The 13,767-nt window shown below is 40.7% G+C and overlaps 1 protein-coding gene across 1 annotated transcript; it reads right to left on the bottom strand.

Moving 5' to 3' along the window:
* Positions 1-311: 311 nt before the first annotated feature.
* On the bottom strand, positions 312-2,089 carry LOC146498347 (gastrotropin-like). The gene is made up of 4 exons (XM_085141075.1): positions 1,743-2,089; positions 1,465-1,640; positions 1,271-1,360; positions 312-660 (listed from the first exon to the last, which is right to left on the bottom strand). The coding sequence occupies exons 1-4, from the start codon at positions 1,807-1,809 to the stop codon at positions 610-612; spliced, it is 384 nt and encodes a 127-aa protein (XP_084997201.1). The 5' UTR covers positions 1,810-2,089; the 3' UTR covers positions 312-609.
* Positions 2,090-13,767: the final 11,678 nt, after the last annotated feature.

Genomic DNA, 13,767 nt, shown 5'->3' with positions numbered 1-13,767 from the left:
CTTTCAGCCACCACTGGTTGCAATATAAGCATTGCAGCTGAGAGGCATGGCACTTAGTCAGACTTCGGTTTTTCTTTGTCTGAGATAAACGTTTAAATTATCCCCTTCCTCCAGTTTCTAAGAGAAATGACACCAAGTAGGTATTTTTCTTAGAAACACTTATATGAGAGCAATTTCAATGCAAGCACTTACAATTTACTGAAACATCTACTAACTGTAGCTGAGAAAAGTTCAGATCTTTGTTAGTGTTTTTGTCAGTCAGCTGTCAAACTGTCACTGTTCTGCTTAAACTCCCATTTCTGGCAAATGCTCTTTTCCTATAGAAAACGAACAAACTAATAGACGTGTTTAAAGGTCACGCCGCTGCTATCCCCTGCAAAGTCTGAAGCCACAGTTGTGTCTTTATCGTACCCTGATTCTTTGTCATCAACTCTTGTAGTTTGAAAAAAAAGCACGAGTTTAAACTTATATCATCTAGAAGTCACATCGTATCCCCCAGAGTAGAAAACATAGACAGAAACACAGGTTCAAGTTGGCACGGTGACCATAGTTTATTAATTAACACAAATATCGTTCTGAGGTCTCCATTGTAACTGTTAAAGATGAGAGTTAGATCTTCTTGCTGATTCTCTTCAGCACTACAGAGCCGGCTTTGGAGGTCTGCAGAAAGACAGGAAATGACTTCAATTAGCTTTTGCAGTGCTTCTTTACATCTGGTTTTATGCTGTGAAACTATTTCTTTTGAAGTGTCAGACAAATTAAAAAAAATACCACTGTAACAGTAACTTTATACTTGTCAGCTTCTGACCAACCCTGACACCTGAAAACTGCAGACTTTAGCAAATTAAGTAATTATAAATTAAGCATCTGTGTCAGTCAGCTGAAACAGTCTTCATTTTGAATTTTCCACTGTGTTTGGCTTCCTTTTAACTGGATACATTTTTGCTGTTTTTCTCAAAATAAAAGTGTTGAAAATTTCTGAAAAGCAGACTATAAAATGGAAACAAAAAAGAGATAACCTGCAAAGAGAGAACTGTCTCGTATAAATTCTCAGGATTAAAAGGTTAAATATGGGAATGAATTGGTTGTTAAAGTGCATTCAGTAGCAATACTCTGTGTTTCAGAGTTTTTTTCTCATTAGCCATTCCTGGTCTCCAGCTGCAGAAGTATAACTTTGATGACTCTAATGATCCCTGCGGGGAGTTGAGTGTAATAACTGCTGTCACTGCCCAACGTTCGCACCACTAAAAGCCTAAGTGAGTGTGTTTACCTCGATGAGTTTGCCACCACTGATCTCAGAGGTGTGGTGGTAGTTGGGGAAGGTCACACTTAGCTTGCCTCCTTCCATTTGTACTGTAGCCTGTAAACACAATTGTGATATAACCAGTTAGGAGAGTAGCATTCATAGCTTTATGCTTCTGCTAGCTATAGCTAAAGTGAAACTTTGGATCATTTCCTCCCAACCTTGAATTTCTTTCCTCCAATGGTCTCCATGTCGGCCTCCTTTCCGATAGTGAACTTGTTGGTGACCTTGGCATTGGCAGGATATAAGAGGGTCCAGGTGAAATCTTTGCCATCCTGGGTGACCTCTGTGATCAACTTGTAGTCACGGCCCCTCTCGGTGACATCATCTGGAATGCCTATAGTGGGACGGGATGCAGGGTCAAAAAAGGCCAAAGATGTGCAGAAAACAATGGAGTGCAGAAGCAGAGGAAGTGGAAAATTTGAGCCTGCGTTCTCACCTAGCACCTTGCAGAAGGCGTCGTATCCCTCCTGGGTCTCGGTTTCCCATCTTCCAGCGAATGCCATTTTGGTAATGTTGAGGGTAGAGGAGTGAGATCAGAGATGCTGAGGCAAGCTGAGGAAAGAGCAAGGTACTGAGACCAAGAATATTCCCCGTTTATATACTTTACATCTCTCGCCACCTCCTTCATTTGCATGTGATGACACAAGAGAGCAATTACAACTGAATATGATGAGTTCAACAGGTTACGAGGGAGAGGCCAATAAAAAGCATAAACGGGTGTTCATGGAGTTCACAGGCAGGGAGTAAAACGCTGACTGCTCTCTGGGTGAGCTGCAAGCTCACCTGTAGGTCAGTGAACTCACCTGCAATGGCTTTACGGACATACCCTCCACTTTTACTGCTGCTGATTCGAAAAGTAAATAAAAAGACAATAAAGGCTCCATTTCAAGATATGATCCATCTTTTTCAGAGTACACTGTTATGTCCAAAATGGAAACTGTCTGGGGTGTAATCGGGTCATCATCTACCTATAAAAAGGCTATAATCATTGTCTGGCACCGGGAAGGCTCGAGATGATCTAATGTAATTGGAGCCATTTCACTATTTTAAAGGTGTAATTTTTACACGGTCATCGCATTAGTATAAAGTCTGAAGACATTAAGACAGAATTTTACACACAATCAATTATAACATCGTGCATGTAAATTCAAATGCATTATACTGTAATCCTTTTATCTAGCAGATGAGCTCCTTTACAAAATGTAAAATGTATCAGCACATTTCCTCAGTTCCTTTCTTTGTAATTCAGACCCAAACCCAGGGCTACCAAAGTACAGACAAAACACGCAATAAACACAGTTAATGATGTAGTTATTAACCTTTTCTTGTGAATAAAACCTAGTCACCAAGTATAGCATCATGACTTAAAAGTACGATTTGAATCATCTTGTGTTAATAAGGAAGCTGTACAGTATGGAAGCTAATTTCCAAAACTGAAAAAACTTTCCAAAAGTCAAAATTTGGGGTCAGTATCTCAAAGTTTCAACTTAGAAACCCCAAATAGGACAGGACAGGGGTGGGCAACTCCAGGCCTCGAGGGCCGGTGTCCTGCAGGCTTTAGATGTGTCCTTGAACCAACACAGCTGATCTAAATGGCTAAATGACCTCCTCAACTTATCCTGAAGTTCTCCAGAGGCCTGGTAATGAACTAATCATTTGATTCAGGTGTGTTGACCCAGGGTGATACCTAAAACCTGCAGGACACCAGCCCTCGAGGCCTGAAGTTGCCCACCCCTGTAATAGGATCTCTTCTTTGCTGGTTTTGGTCTTTCGATCAGTTCTACTCCCACTTAAACAAGGAATTTATAGAATGAATCATAATTATGGCACAAATGAATGTTTTGGCACTGTGGTAAAAATGTAGTTATCAAATACTTTTGTGTAAATAAGTGCATTTAATTTGTTTTTATTTTTTCTGATGAATTATTGATAAATATGTGATGCATCTTTGCTTTTTTGGATAAGAATAACAAAAAGAAAAACATATTTAGTCATAAAAATGTCATCTCGTTGTCAGTGTAGGATATGGCTTAATCTCATTATAGGAGAAATGTTGATTTATTAGTGAAATATTACTCCATATAGATGACTGAAAGGCTTCTGACAGATGTGTGACAGCAAAATAGATGAAAGCAGTAAACCAGTGACAAAAAACACTTCCTGAATCTTTCTTAAAGAAAAAAAAGTAGATAGCCACAGTGCTAACACAATTACAGTAAAGTGTTGCTTATACTGTTGGTAGCTGAAAATTGTCCATTATGGTGACTATATGACTGAAGCACACTGGGCTTTCAGTTCTGACAAACTGTGAATAGGTAAAAGCTTTTGTCACTGCACTTTGATCGCACACAAACCATGAAAAGTCAACTTGGCCTTGGAGCTCTTTATAGATACATAAAACATCATATTGGCCAACATCCTATAAAAGACACCCACTATCTCTTTCTTTTATTTCACTGTCACTCTCTGCCCTTTCTCACTCTTGCACGCACGCACGCACACACACACACACACACACACTAATCAGTGTGCGGAAGCAGATCAAATCCAGATCAAAAAAAGGGAAAACACACACACACACACACACACACACACACACACACACACACTAATCAGTGTGCGGAAGCAGATCAAATCCAGATCAAAAAAAGGGAAAACACACACACACACACACACACGTATCGATATTTGTCATGAGAATTTAACCTGCTGAATCTTTATCATTACAAATGTATATTTATAAGTGCATAGTCATCATAAATGTGTAGTTCAAACATCATTACACACTTTAAACACACTGAAGAGGCGGCAGGATCGAGAGCTTGCTTTGACTTCTAAGTGTGACATTAGAAAGAAAAAAAAAATGAGTTCAGGAAACGGAGAAAGTGGCAGTTCAGTCCCTCCCTGCCCGATTGCACTAATCTGCACCCTAAGCACGGCACAATGGGACTGCACTCTATGGTTTTTGATAGGCATTTTAATAGCCTACAATACACTTGAATTCGGGGTTTTAGTATCAGTGTGGAAGATTTACCAATATAGAATATATGGCTTGGTCATAAACTGAACATGTACCACCATGTAACACTGTGTAAGTGCTGGTGTGGATCCAGTTCTACCCTGGTGCTTTCTGAGAACCAGCTCAAGTGTTTAAGAACCAACTATTAAGAAATATGTCTGTGTAGGTTCTCAGTCATCAAGGTCATGGTAGTCTATGGAGCTTGGAAAGAAAGCAACTGGACTTCTTTAGTAAGTTTCACCTCTCGCCCAAGAGGCTTCTTCAGTTCTAAAACCAAACAGTGAAGAGTCCCGGGGACTCTACCAATTGCTGGGACTCTCCACCATTTAGTTTTAGAACTGAAGAAGCCTCTTGGATGAGAGGTGAAACATCTTCATGAAACTGTTGCTCTTTAGACAACTATTAAGAAACAAAGAAAATCACGATGAGTTTCTCTACTTTAGCCCCTCTAATAGCCACTAGCAAGAATGGTTCCAGCTTTGGTAAAGTAGTTTTTTTGGTGGCGCACTGGTGATGGAAATGTGTGTAAATAGTTCCAGATTGAGAACCAGCAGCACGTTGGTGGAAAAGGACTAGACATCTGTGAGAAGTTGTTAAGTTCTCTGATTTTGGATAACTGCTATCAGATCAAAGTCTCTGGATTTTCTTTGGATTTAAATTCACACAAAAAATTTCAAATAAAGAAATAAACCATCACGATGTTCACATTATTATACTGAATACATTACATGGTGTAGCATCAGATATAGCCATTTATTATCTGCAGACGCCGTGCCAGACACATAAATCTTAAATATATTTTTGAGTCATCGCAGTGATTCAGTGTGGCGAGCAGTGAGAAACTGCAATGTCAGGTACTCATTTTTCCTGCCACTAAAATCTGATGTTATGCAGAACATGCCAGACTTAACAAAGATTTCAGCCGGTTTCTGCCCGTCTGTCTCGAGGTCAAACTTATTCTCAATTCACAGTGAATAGTGAGCAAAGTGCACTTGTCTCTCGAGTTTATTGTCAGTGTTGTAATTGTGTTGGTTACATTTTAATAGTTGGCTGTAATTTCAACTTTTGCCTAAACTTTTTTTTCCACTCTCCTCCCTAATTCCCCCAAGTGCGATTCCAACTAGATAATAAGTAACTAGGATTACTGGCCATTACGTTATTATGTCCAATCACATGTCAATGAAGTCATGCTTTACTTTTTCCCTCTCCTCTTGTCTTATGAAAGGCATCTTTCGAAATACACAAGAAAGGGGCACATATAAAGGCGACTTAAAGGAAATGATGAATACTAAATGCAAGAAAAGAAAAAAACAAGGATATGAACAAACGAACAAGTAGTTAATGAAGAACAAGAAGGGGGAGAGGAGGAAAGGAAGAAAAGATTCTAAAGAAAGATACATATAGATAGATTCCTTTTATCTACAGCTCTAAAGAGGGGATTTGCGATGGAGGAATTAAAGGAGGGGAGGCCTTGATATGCAAATGAAGCCCCTGCTAATCAAAACAATAAGATTAGCCTTCCAAATTGAGATGAAGAAAGGCTCCATTATCTGGGCCGAGTGTCATGTTTAATAACGCGGAACGGCATGGTAATTCACTAGTGATGCAACTGGAGCCTATGTGCGTGAGTGTGTGCGTTTATGTGTTATGCGAGAAAAGTGGCGGTCTGCAATTGTTCGATGTGAAAATAGGAAAAAAAGACAAAGATGGTTATATAGATATATATGCATATATATATAGAGAGAGAGAAATAAACTTTTGAAAGACAATTCATGAACTTGTTTGCATGTCATCCAGTGTGAGATGAATAGGAAGAGTAAATGCGGCAGGCATGAGAGGAGAAAGTGTGTGAGTGCGTGCGTGTGCTTGGCTTTGATGCTAAAGTTTTGTGCTATGTTGTACAGGGAAATGAAAACTCTGTGAAAAATGCTTCTGTAGAGGAACACTGGTGTATGCTCACACATTATCAGATAACACTGAGCCACGTGGTTTGATCAGGTACACATTTACTCAAAGAAGGAGTGCAACGCTTTACCCAGAATCCCATCCCAACGTACACACTGCCAAAATAATGTCTGCTTTCTCAAACCGCAGTGTGACTATAGCATAAGGTTTGCTCACTGCTGCAGCAGGAGGAATATTTGGTTATAAAATGCACATAAACTAAAATGTGAGATGTGTTTTGCTGTTACCAACCAGCAGTCTCTAACTAGTAGAGCATGTGGAAGCTTACAAGCTGGATGTCTCTCTCAGGAGTTGGTGAAAATCAAAACAGCCCAATTGGAGAGGGAATATTGGGTTGATAGATGTGCAAATAGGATGCTGTTTGTATGATATCACATGGTAACATGTCAATATGGTATTTACACAATAAACAAGAAGCGCTGTGAGAGTGCAAACCTCCACCAATGCAGCTCACTCTCTGGGCAGTATTTTGTTATACATGAAATAATTTTGAACATATTTTTTTAAATGTATACATGGTGAAGTACATGTGGAGCATTGATTTCATCTTTTATTTCAATTTGTCCAAATGTTTAGTTATTGTAACTAGTGGTCAGGTTATCGAGGAACATTGCACACGTGTTCAAATTGTTATTTATTTAAATGCTTATAACCTGGCACTGTACTGCACTCTACAGCCCTACAAAGTTTTATCAGAATTTATGCAAAACCTTTTGAGATATCGTGTTTGCAGACAGAATGACATGCATGCAAAAACATAACAGAATTTATGTTATATAAGCCAAAAATGTAATGTCCTTATGGTCTTATATGTCAATGAAAGGGTGTTAATCCACAAGCACCTTGCAGACATTTCTTTCTTATTTTGGGATGTAAACAATCCTGCTCAGTGTTATCATCAAACCCGGTATCACTAAGGGTGTAGAGACAGAAAATAACACAAACACATTTGCTTACGTTGGAATTTACAAAAACTGAGGGGAAAATGCAAAACAGCTGAATTGTGACTTTATGTCTGTTTTACAGTGTTATATTTATCTCTTTAGTTATTTATCACAAATTAACAAAATTAATGGCTTCAGCCTAAACTTCACACCCACACAAAGGGGATCATCTCGTCGACTGTACAGTTTTAAAAAGGCATCCCTTTAAAAATGAAAGCTGAATGGATCAGTGAAAACTTCCGTTTGGAAATGCGAAAGCTGGATAATAGTGGGGTTCCACTAAATTAGAAGAATTTCACCTACCTTTAAAACATAGCCTAATAACCTGCTCCAGCTGAGGCAGAGGGCTGGCCTCAGTGAGCTTGGCTCTCTTTCTATCATCCAGTCAAAATCTTTACATTACAATATCAACTAAAACTGGGGTGAATTACATACTGTTCAGTGGTTTGATCACTGCATGCTAAAATCATATATATATATATATATATATATATATATATATAACTATATGTAATATAGAGGGGTAAAAAGGTTCAATATTTCCATTTGAAATGCATTTGTGTAGTAGTTTATATTCTAGTGTAGCACTAAATATACTTATATGTTTTCCACCTTCTACTGCTTTATATAACAGAACAGCATCTCACAAGGACACGGGGTAGATTTAGTAAGTCAATAAAGTTTTTTTATCCTCAGGAAAACAAGTGAAGCAAACAGAAGGGAGTGAGGAACAAGCAGAAACAGCTTCTCTGAAGCAAACGTGTTTGTGAGAAGCAGGACTAGCAATATCACTGGTGCGCAAGAGAGACTACCAATTGTTTATGGTAATTATACCAGTCTATCACCACTAATTTGAGCATGACCACTGATGGTTGAAAATGCTGCACATGGCACCTTTAACTCTGAAAAGCCTGAGAGGGAGAGCTGCCTCAGTAACTCAGGCAATGAGCCAATATAACCATTAAACACCAGGACAGAAATAGGCCACAGTAGCCGCCAACACTTAGCATTCTGTTGTTGTTATCTTTGCTGTTTCTCAATCCTTCCTGACAGCCTTACCATCCTTTGGGGAAGGAAACAGCAGTCACTGGTGATTATGGAGAGCCCACCACCCCCACCTCCACCCCTCACCCAGGGAGCCAAATTATGCCTGCATTAATATTTCATATTACACAAGAGAAACCACATGTGTACTCAGCCCTTTGTCTTTATGTCAAATGAAATGTGCTCGGCAATCATCAGAGGGCGAACCGACGTGTAGGGAGGAGGGGGGAGAGCAGGAGAGGAAGAGGAGGAGAAAAGGAGGAGATGAGGCAGAAGGAGGAGGACAAGAAGTGAGGCAAGTCAGGCAAGAAGCGGAGAGCCGAGGGAAAAGATGAGGCGAGACCAGGTGAGATGAGCAAAGGGACGGGGAAGAGAGGATGTGTGGATGCCAACAAAGATGAGGCAGGAAGAGGAGCAAGAAGACATGAAAGTGGTGGAGAGTCTGGAGATAAGGGATTAGGAGAATAGATGAAAGTACAGGAGAGGAAGGAAAAAGTAAAGGGAAAGAGGAGAAGGGAGGAGAAGAAAGGGGGTAAGGGAAATACCTTTGTGCTTTAAATAATGTAGAGAGGTGAAGAAGTAAGCCAGGCTTTGGACAAAGAGCCTAAATGACATTTTGTCTCCATAGTAGAAGGAATGCCTTTGAAATACAATGTCAAGCATGCACAGAAATGAGCATTAAAAATATTAATTTGGAAGTTTACAACAGTAACTCCCCCCTCATTTGCTTCATAATAGTTTTATCCAGCAAATACCTTTCAAATGTTCAGATTTCCCAATTAGAATCTTGCAAATCTCACACAATACCACCTGATGAGGGTTGATATGGATCCAAGAAGCTAGTTTTACAACAGATGTGTGGTTGCATGCGGGCCATTTTTCAGTACAAACCAAAAATTTCATTTTAAAATCTAATTTTGAGTGAAAACAATATTTTCATCCTAAACGGTTTGATTCAGTTATTGCCATAATTACTGAAACCCTTTACACACCATTGCTGTCACAAATGCAGCAATGATGTAGCTCATTGGCTTTTGTGTCTTGCAGAGTTAATGAATTATGGCTTAATGAATCATCTAACTCAAGTTTAATGCGTGAGGCCTCAGAGATGTGAACTCTTCCTTGGTTGGTGACAAACCACAGTTTGTTTTATAGTAAATATGGTTTGTGTGTTGCAACTGTGTGTGACACCTGTCTCCATCTCCCCTTTTTTGAATGTGGATAGATGTGATTAAAGAATCAAATCGCAAGTTTGGAAGAGTAATTGGACTGTGATTGATTCAAGGCTTTCTTATAAAGTGTCTTGCACTTCATAGTTTTCAGTGTCATATGTACTAAATTCAACTTGTTTGAATTTAGTACACCGTGCCACGGCAGCACGGCAGCACGGTGGTTAGCACTGTTGCTGCACAGCAAGAAGGTCCTGAGTTCAATTCCACCATCAGGCCGGGGTCTTTCTGTGTGGAGTTTGCATGTTCTCCCCGTGTTTGCGTGGGTTCTCTCCGGGTACTCCGGCTTCCTCCCACCGTCCAAAGACATGCAGCTTGTGGGGATAGGTTAATTGGATAATCCAAATTGCCACTAGGTGTGAATGTGAGTGAAAATGGTTGTCTGTCCCTGTGTGTCGGCCCTGCGACAGACTGGCGACCTGTCCAGGGTGGACCCCGCCTCTCGCCCTATGACAGCTGGGATAGGCTCCAGCGCCCCCCGCGACCCTGAAAAGGATAAGCGGAAGTGAATGAATGGAATGACCTCCAACATTTACTGAAAAAATACAAAGAAAAAAATAAAATATCAAAAACCTAATATCAAACCTCAGGCGTAAATGTAATTAGTGCTTAAGGTGGTACAAACCCTAACCTTGGCTATTGTGTTGCCCATCTTAAAATAATCAACTATGAATGAAACAGAGTAAACAGTGAAGGTGCTCAAATCAGTTTGAATTTGCAATCAAACTGCAGAGCTGAATCCAACCTTTCCCTTATCCATGATTAATGTGAGTTCACATCACCTGTCATTCATTTCACCATTATGCCTTCTGTTTGTTCTCTCCAGTTTTGAAAATGGGAAACAGCATGTAACGAGTAGACACACACACACACACACTGATCAGGGATATTATTATGAACACCAGCTAATATTGTGTTGGTCCCCTTTTTGCTGCCATAACAGCCCTGACCCATCCAGGTGTGGACTCCACTAGATTCCTGAAGCTGTGCTGTGTATCTGCACCAAGATGTTAGCAACAGATCCTTTAAATCCTGTAAGTTGTGAGGCGGGGCCTTCATGAATCAGACTTGATTGTCTGGAAATCCCATGGATGCTTGATTGAACTGAGATTTGTGTGAATCCGGAGGCCAAGTCAACACCTCTAACTCGCTGTTGCACTCCTCAAACCCTTCCTGAAACATTTTTGCTTTGTGGCAGGGCTGGAAGAGACCACAGACATCAGGGAATACCATTTCCATGAAAGGATGTATATGATACTTTGCTTTGGAAATGCTTTGGTAGGTGGTACATGCCGATGCAACATCCACATGAATGGCAGGACTCAAAGTTTTGCATTCGGTTTGCATTCTTCCTATAGTGCATCAGGTTGCACACACCTGGCCATCCATGCAATCCAAAAGAAAACATGATTCTGACCAGGCCACCATCTTCCTTTTCCCTGTGGTTTAGTTCTGATGCTCACTTGCCCGTTGTTGGTGCTTTCTGCAGTGGACAGAGGTTCAGCATGGGCACCCTAGCTGGTCTGCAGCTATTCAGCCCCATACAGTGTGATGCACTGTGTGTTTTGAGACTTTTCTATCAGAACCAGCATTCATTTATTCCACAACTTAAGCTTCAATATCTCATTTGTTGGATCGGACCACTCAGAGCAGTCTTCACTCCCCATGTGCATCAGTGATCCTCGGCCATCTGTGACCTTGCCTCTGGTTCACCACTGTTCCTTCCTTGCACTGCTTTTGATAAATCCTGATCACTGCAGACCTGGTACACCCCACAAGAGCTGCATTTTGGAGCTGTTTTGACCCAGCCCCCTAGTTGTGTGTATATGTGTGTGTATTGCCTCATCTTAAATGTTAAAGGACTTGTATATGCATTGATTTTATAGACCAGAACTATAATACATGTATATAAAAGTCAAGATGCCCCATCCACTTGCTGTTCAAATCTTTTGTTTTTGAGGGGCAGCCAATGTGAAAGACAAAAATATGGATGGACATTAAAGCAGCTCATGTTCAACTGTGGATGAAATGAGCAGTTTCAATAAGGCCCAGGATACAAAGGAGGGTTCTTTTTGGCAGTTAGGCTTATATAACCTGCCCAAAAGTAATGGACACACAACACAGTTTAGGGAGTTTCAGATTCAGATTCAGAATTTATTTGTCACATACAGGTTTCCCCGTAGTTTACCTCCCTAAACATATAAAAAAACAGGAGAAAGTGGTTACAGAAGGAAGCGGCAACTCATCTCCACTTACTCATTCTAAATACAGATCAAAATTCAGCTAATACAAGCACTTATGTGTCTGGTTGGTTGAAAGGGAAGCAAATGATCCTCAGCAGGTAGCAGCCATCTTGGCTCCTTATATAGGCTGTAGTCCTTGAGCTGGAGCCAGTCATGTGTACGCTGTAGTCTTTCCATCCAGGCGGCCACCTGCACAGTGCAATTAGCATGCTTTCTCCCCACAATACAGACGTCTTCATGGCAGGAAACACATAATGAAACAAACACGACAGCAGTCGTAACACCACAAGTGGGGTTTCTCTTGTTGTTAAAAAAGATGTGTACACACACAAGCTGTCCATTCAGTGCCTTTTAAAAGACAGGGTTTATTCTAGAGGTTCAAAATTTGGAGGAAAAACAGCTTCTTTTCTCAAAAATCTACTTTTTAAGATTCACGGTTGCTCATTACATGCACACTCTTAACACAGGGCTATTAGCTGGTTGGTTGGCTGATTAAGGCTATCTTGCTTGTAGCTGAGTGTGTTCCCATCAAGCTGAGATTGCTACAGCCTCTTGTTAACCCTCGTTGTATGAAACTACCTAGTGGCCCACCTTCAAGCACACTTACCAGCCTCCTCTTCCCAAACCACTCTTGCTACCAACAATTATGTCAGCATGTGTATGTGTGCACAACAGTGTATTTGTGTGTCTGTGACTGTGTGTGTCTTAGTCCCTCTCACTGGCTAGGAAGTTAGCAGCAGCCACTCTGAGAGCGCTTCAATATCCTCTCACTGTAACCTGATTATTAATTACAGTCTGCCTCTAGCTGACCGCGGCCCAAACACTGTCTGGCACAGTTACCAAGGAGACAAAGTCATTCACAAACAAGATTCAGCAAAAACACATTTGAGTGCATTCACGGCAATGCGGTTTCACAGTCCTCCTGTCTATTTGCGTCTTTCTGAACGGTGGTGGTTAAAGTATTTTAATTAAGAGCCATGCCGATCAAAAGTTATGCAATCAGGCCATATATAAGTGAAAAGTGTTAACGACCAGTTGACACCTCTTATTTTAGTTTGGCATAATCTCAGAAGTGCCATAACTCCTGAAACACTCAAGATGAAACCCATCATCTGCTCGCAAAACTGCAAGTTGATCAAAGTGACTGCATGCCAGAAAGTCAGTCATGCCTGAGCTGTACAGCACTCAGCAGTAATCAACCTGGAGCTATGCCTGCAGCGAGGCTGGGGGACATCAGTCTTTAAATGGCCTGCTGGCAATCAGCTGAGTGTGTGTGTGTGTGTGTGTGTGTGTGTGTGCTTGTAGCACCCTTATGGTGAGATGGAGAGCAGATTAAGTGCTTGCTAGCAGCAAAATATAGCTTATAATGTTACACAAGTGTGTTGTTATTTTAGTACTGGTCATACAGTGCTGTTGACACTCATGTGCATATGCACATCAATAACATGCTTATAGTCTGTCACACTGTAGTAGACAAAATGTGCAATGAAAATTAAATCAAACATATAACACCAAGAAGTTAGCATACCTGTGTGCAAACAGAGTTTGATCTCCAGCCTGCAACTTCATACCGCAAATATGATGCGTGTAAAATTAAGGAGCGGTGAGTAAACGTCCCTTTGGACCCTGCTAGTGGACGTTGTGGTGGTGGAGGGGCTGGAATAGCAGACAGCAATGCTGGGTAGCAGAAGTACTGGCATGTCAGAGGAAGAGATTTTGCAGCTTAAAGAAAATGCCAAATTGGGAGAGTGAGGCATGTTAGTGTGCATGATGTAATGCATCTCAAATCGTCTGCCTGAACTAGCTCGCAGGCTACTCCGTCCTTTCTAAGTCACAGAACAGAGCATTTGCTACTGTCTGAAATAAGAATAAAGAATCTACAGTAAAGTCTGCCAAATACAATACACAGGCTCCACAGTAACATTTCAATGCAGCAAAAGCAGCCTATTCATAGTGAGATCCAAATATGCTTTTTCTCCCAATACTTAATATGTGCAAATTTAATGATAGAATCGAT

Source organism: Neolamprologus multifasciatus, chromosome 18 (genome assembly GCF_963576455.1).
Source record: "Neolamprologus multifasciatus chromosome 18, fNeoMul1.2, whole genome shotgun sequence".
Taxonomy (NCBI): Eukaryota; Metazoa; Chordata; class Actinopteri; order Cichliformes; family Cichlidae; genus Neolamprologus; species Neolamprologus multifasciatus.
This window is presented reverse-complemented; position numbering and strand designations above follow the sequence as displayed.

What these genes read in the sequence shown, in the direction of transcription:
- LOC146498347 (XM_085141075.1), bottom strand. Translation starts at nt 1,809, where the DNA reads ATGGCATTCGCTGGAAGATGGGAAACCGAGACCCAGGAGGGATACGAC. An exon ending in TTGGAGGAAAGAAATTCAAG is followed by an intron (nt 1,361 to 1,464) that starts GTTGGGAGGAAA and finishes TTGTGTTTACAG; the next exon opens with GCTACAGTACAAATGGAAGG. An exon ending in GTGGTGGCAAACTCATCGAG is followed by an intron (nt 661 to 1,270) that starts GTAAACACACTC and finishes GTCTTTCTGCAG; the next exon opens with ACCTCCAAAGCCGGCTCTGT.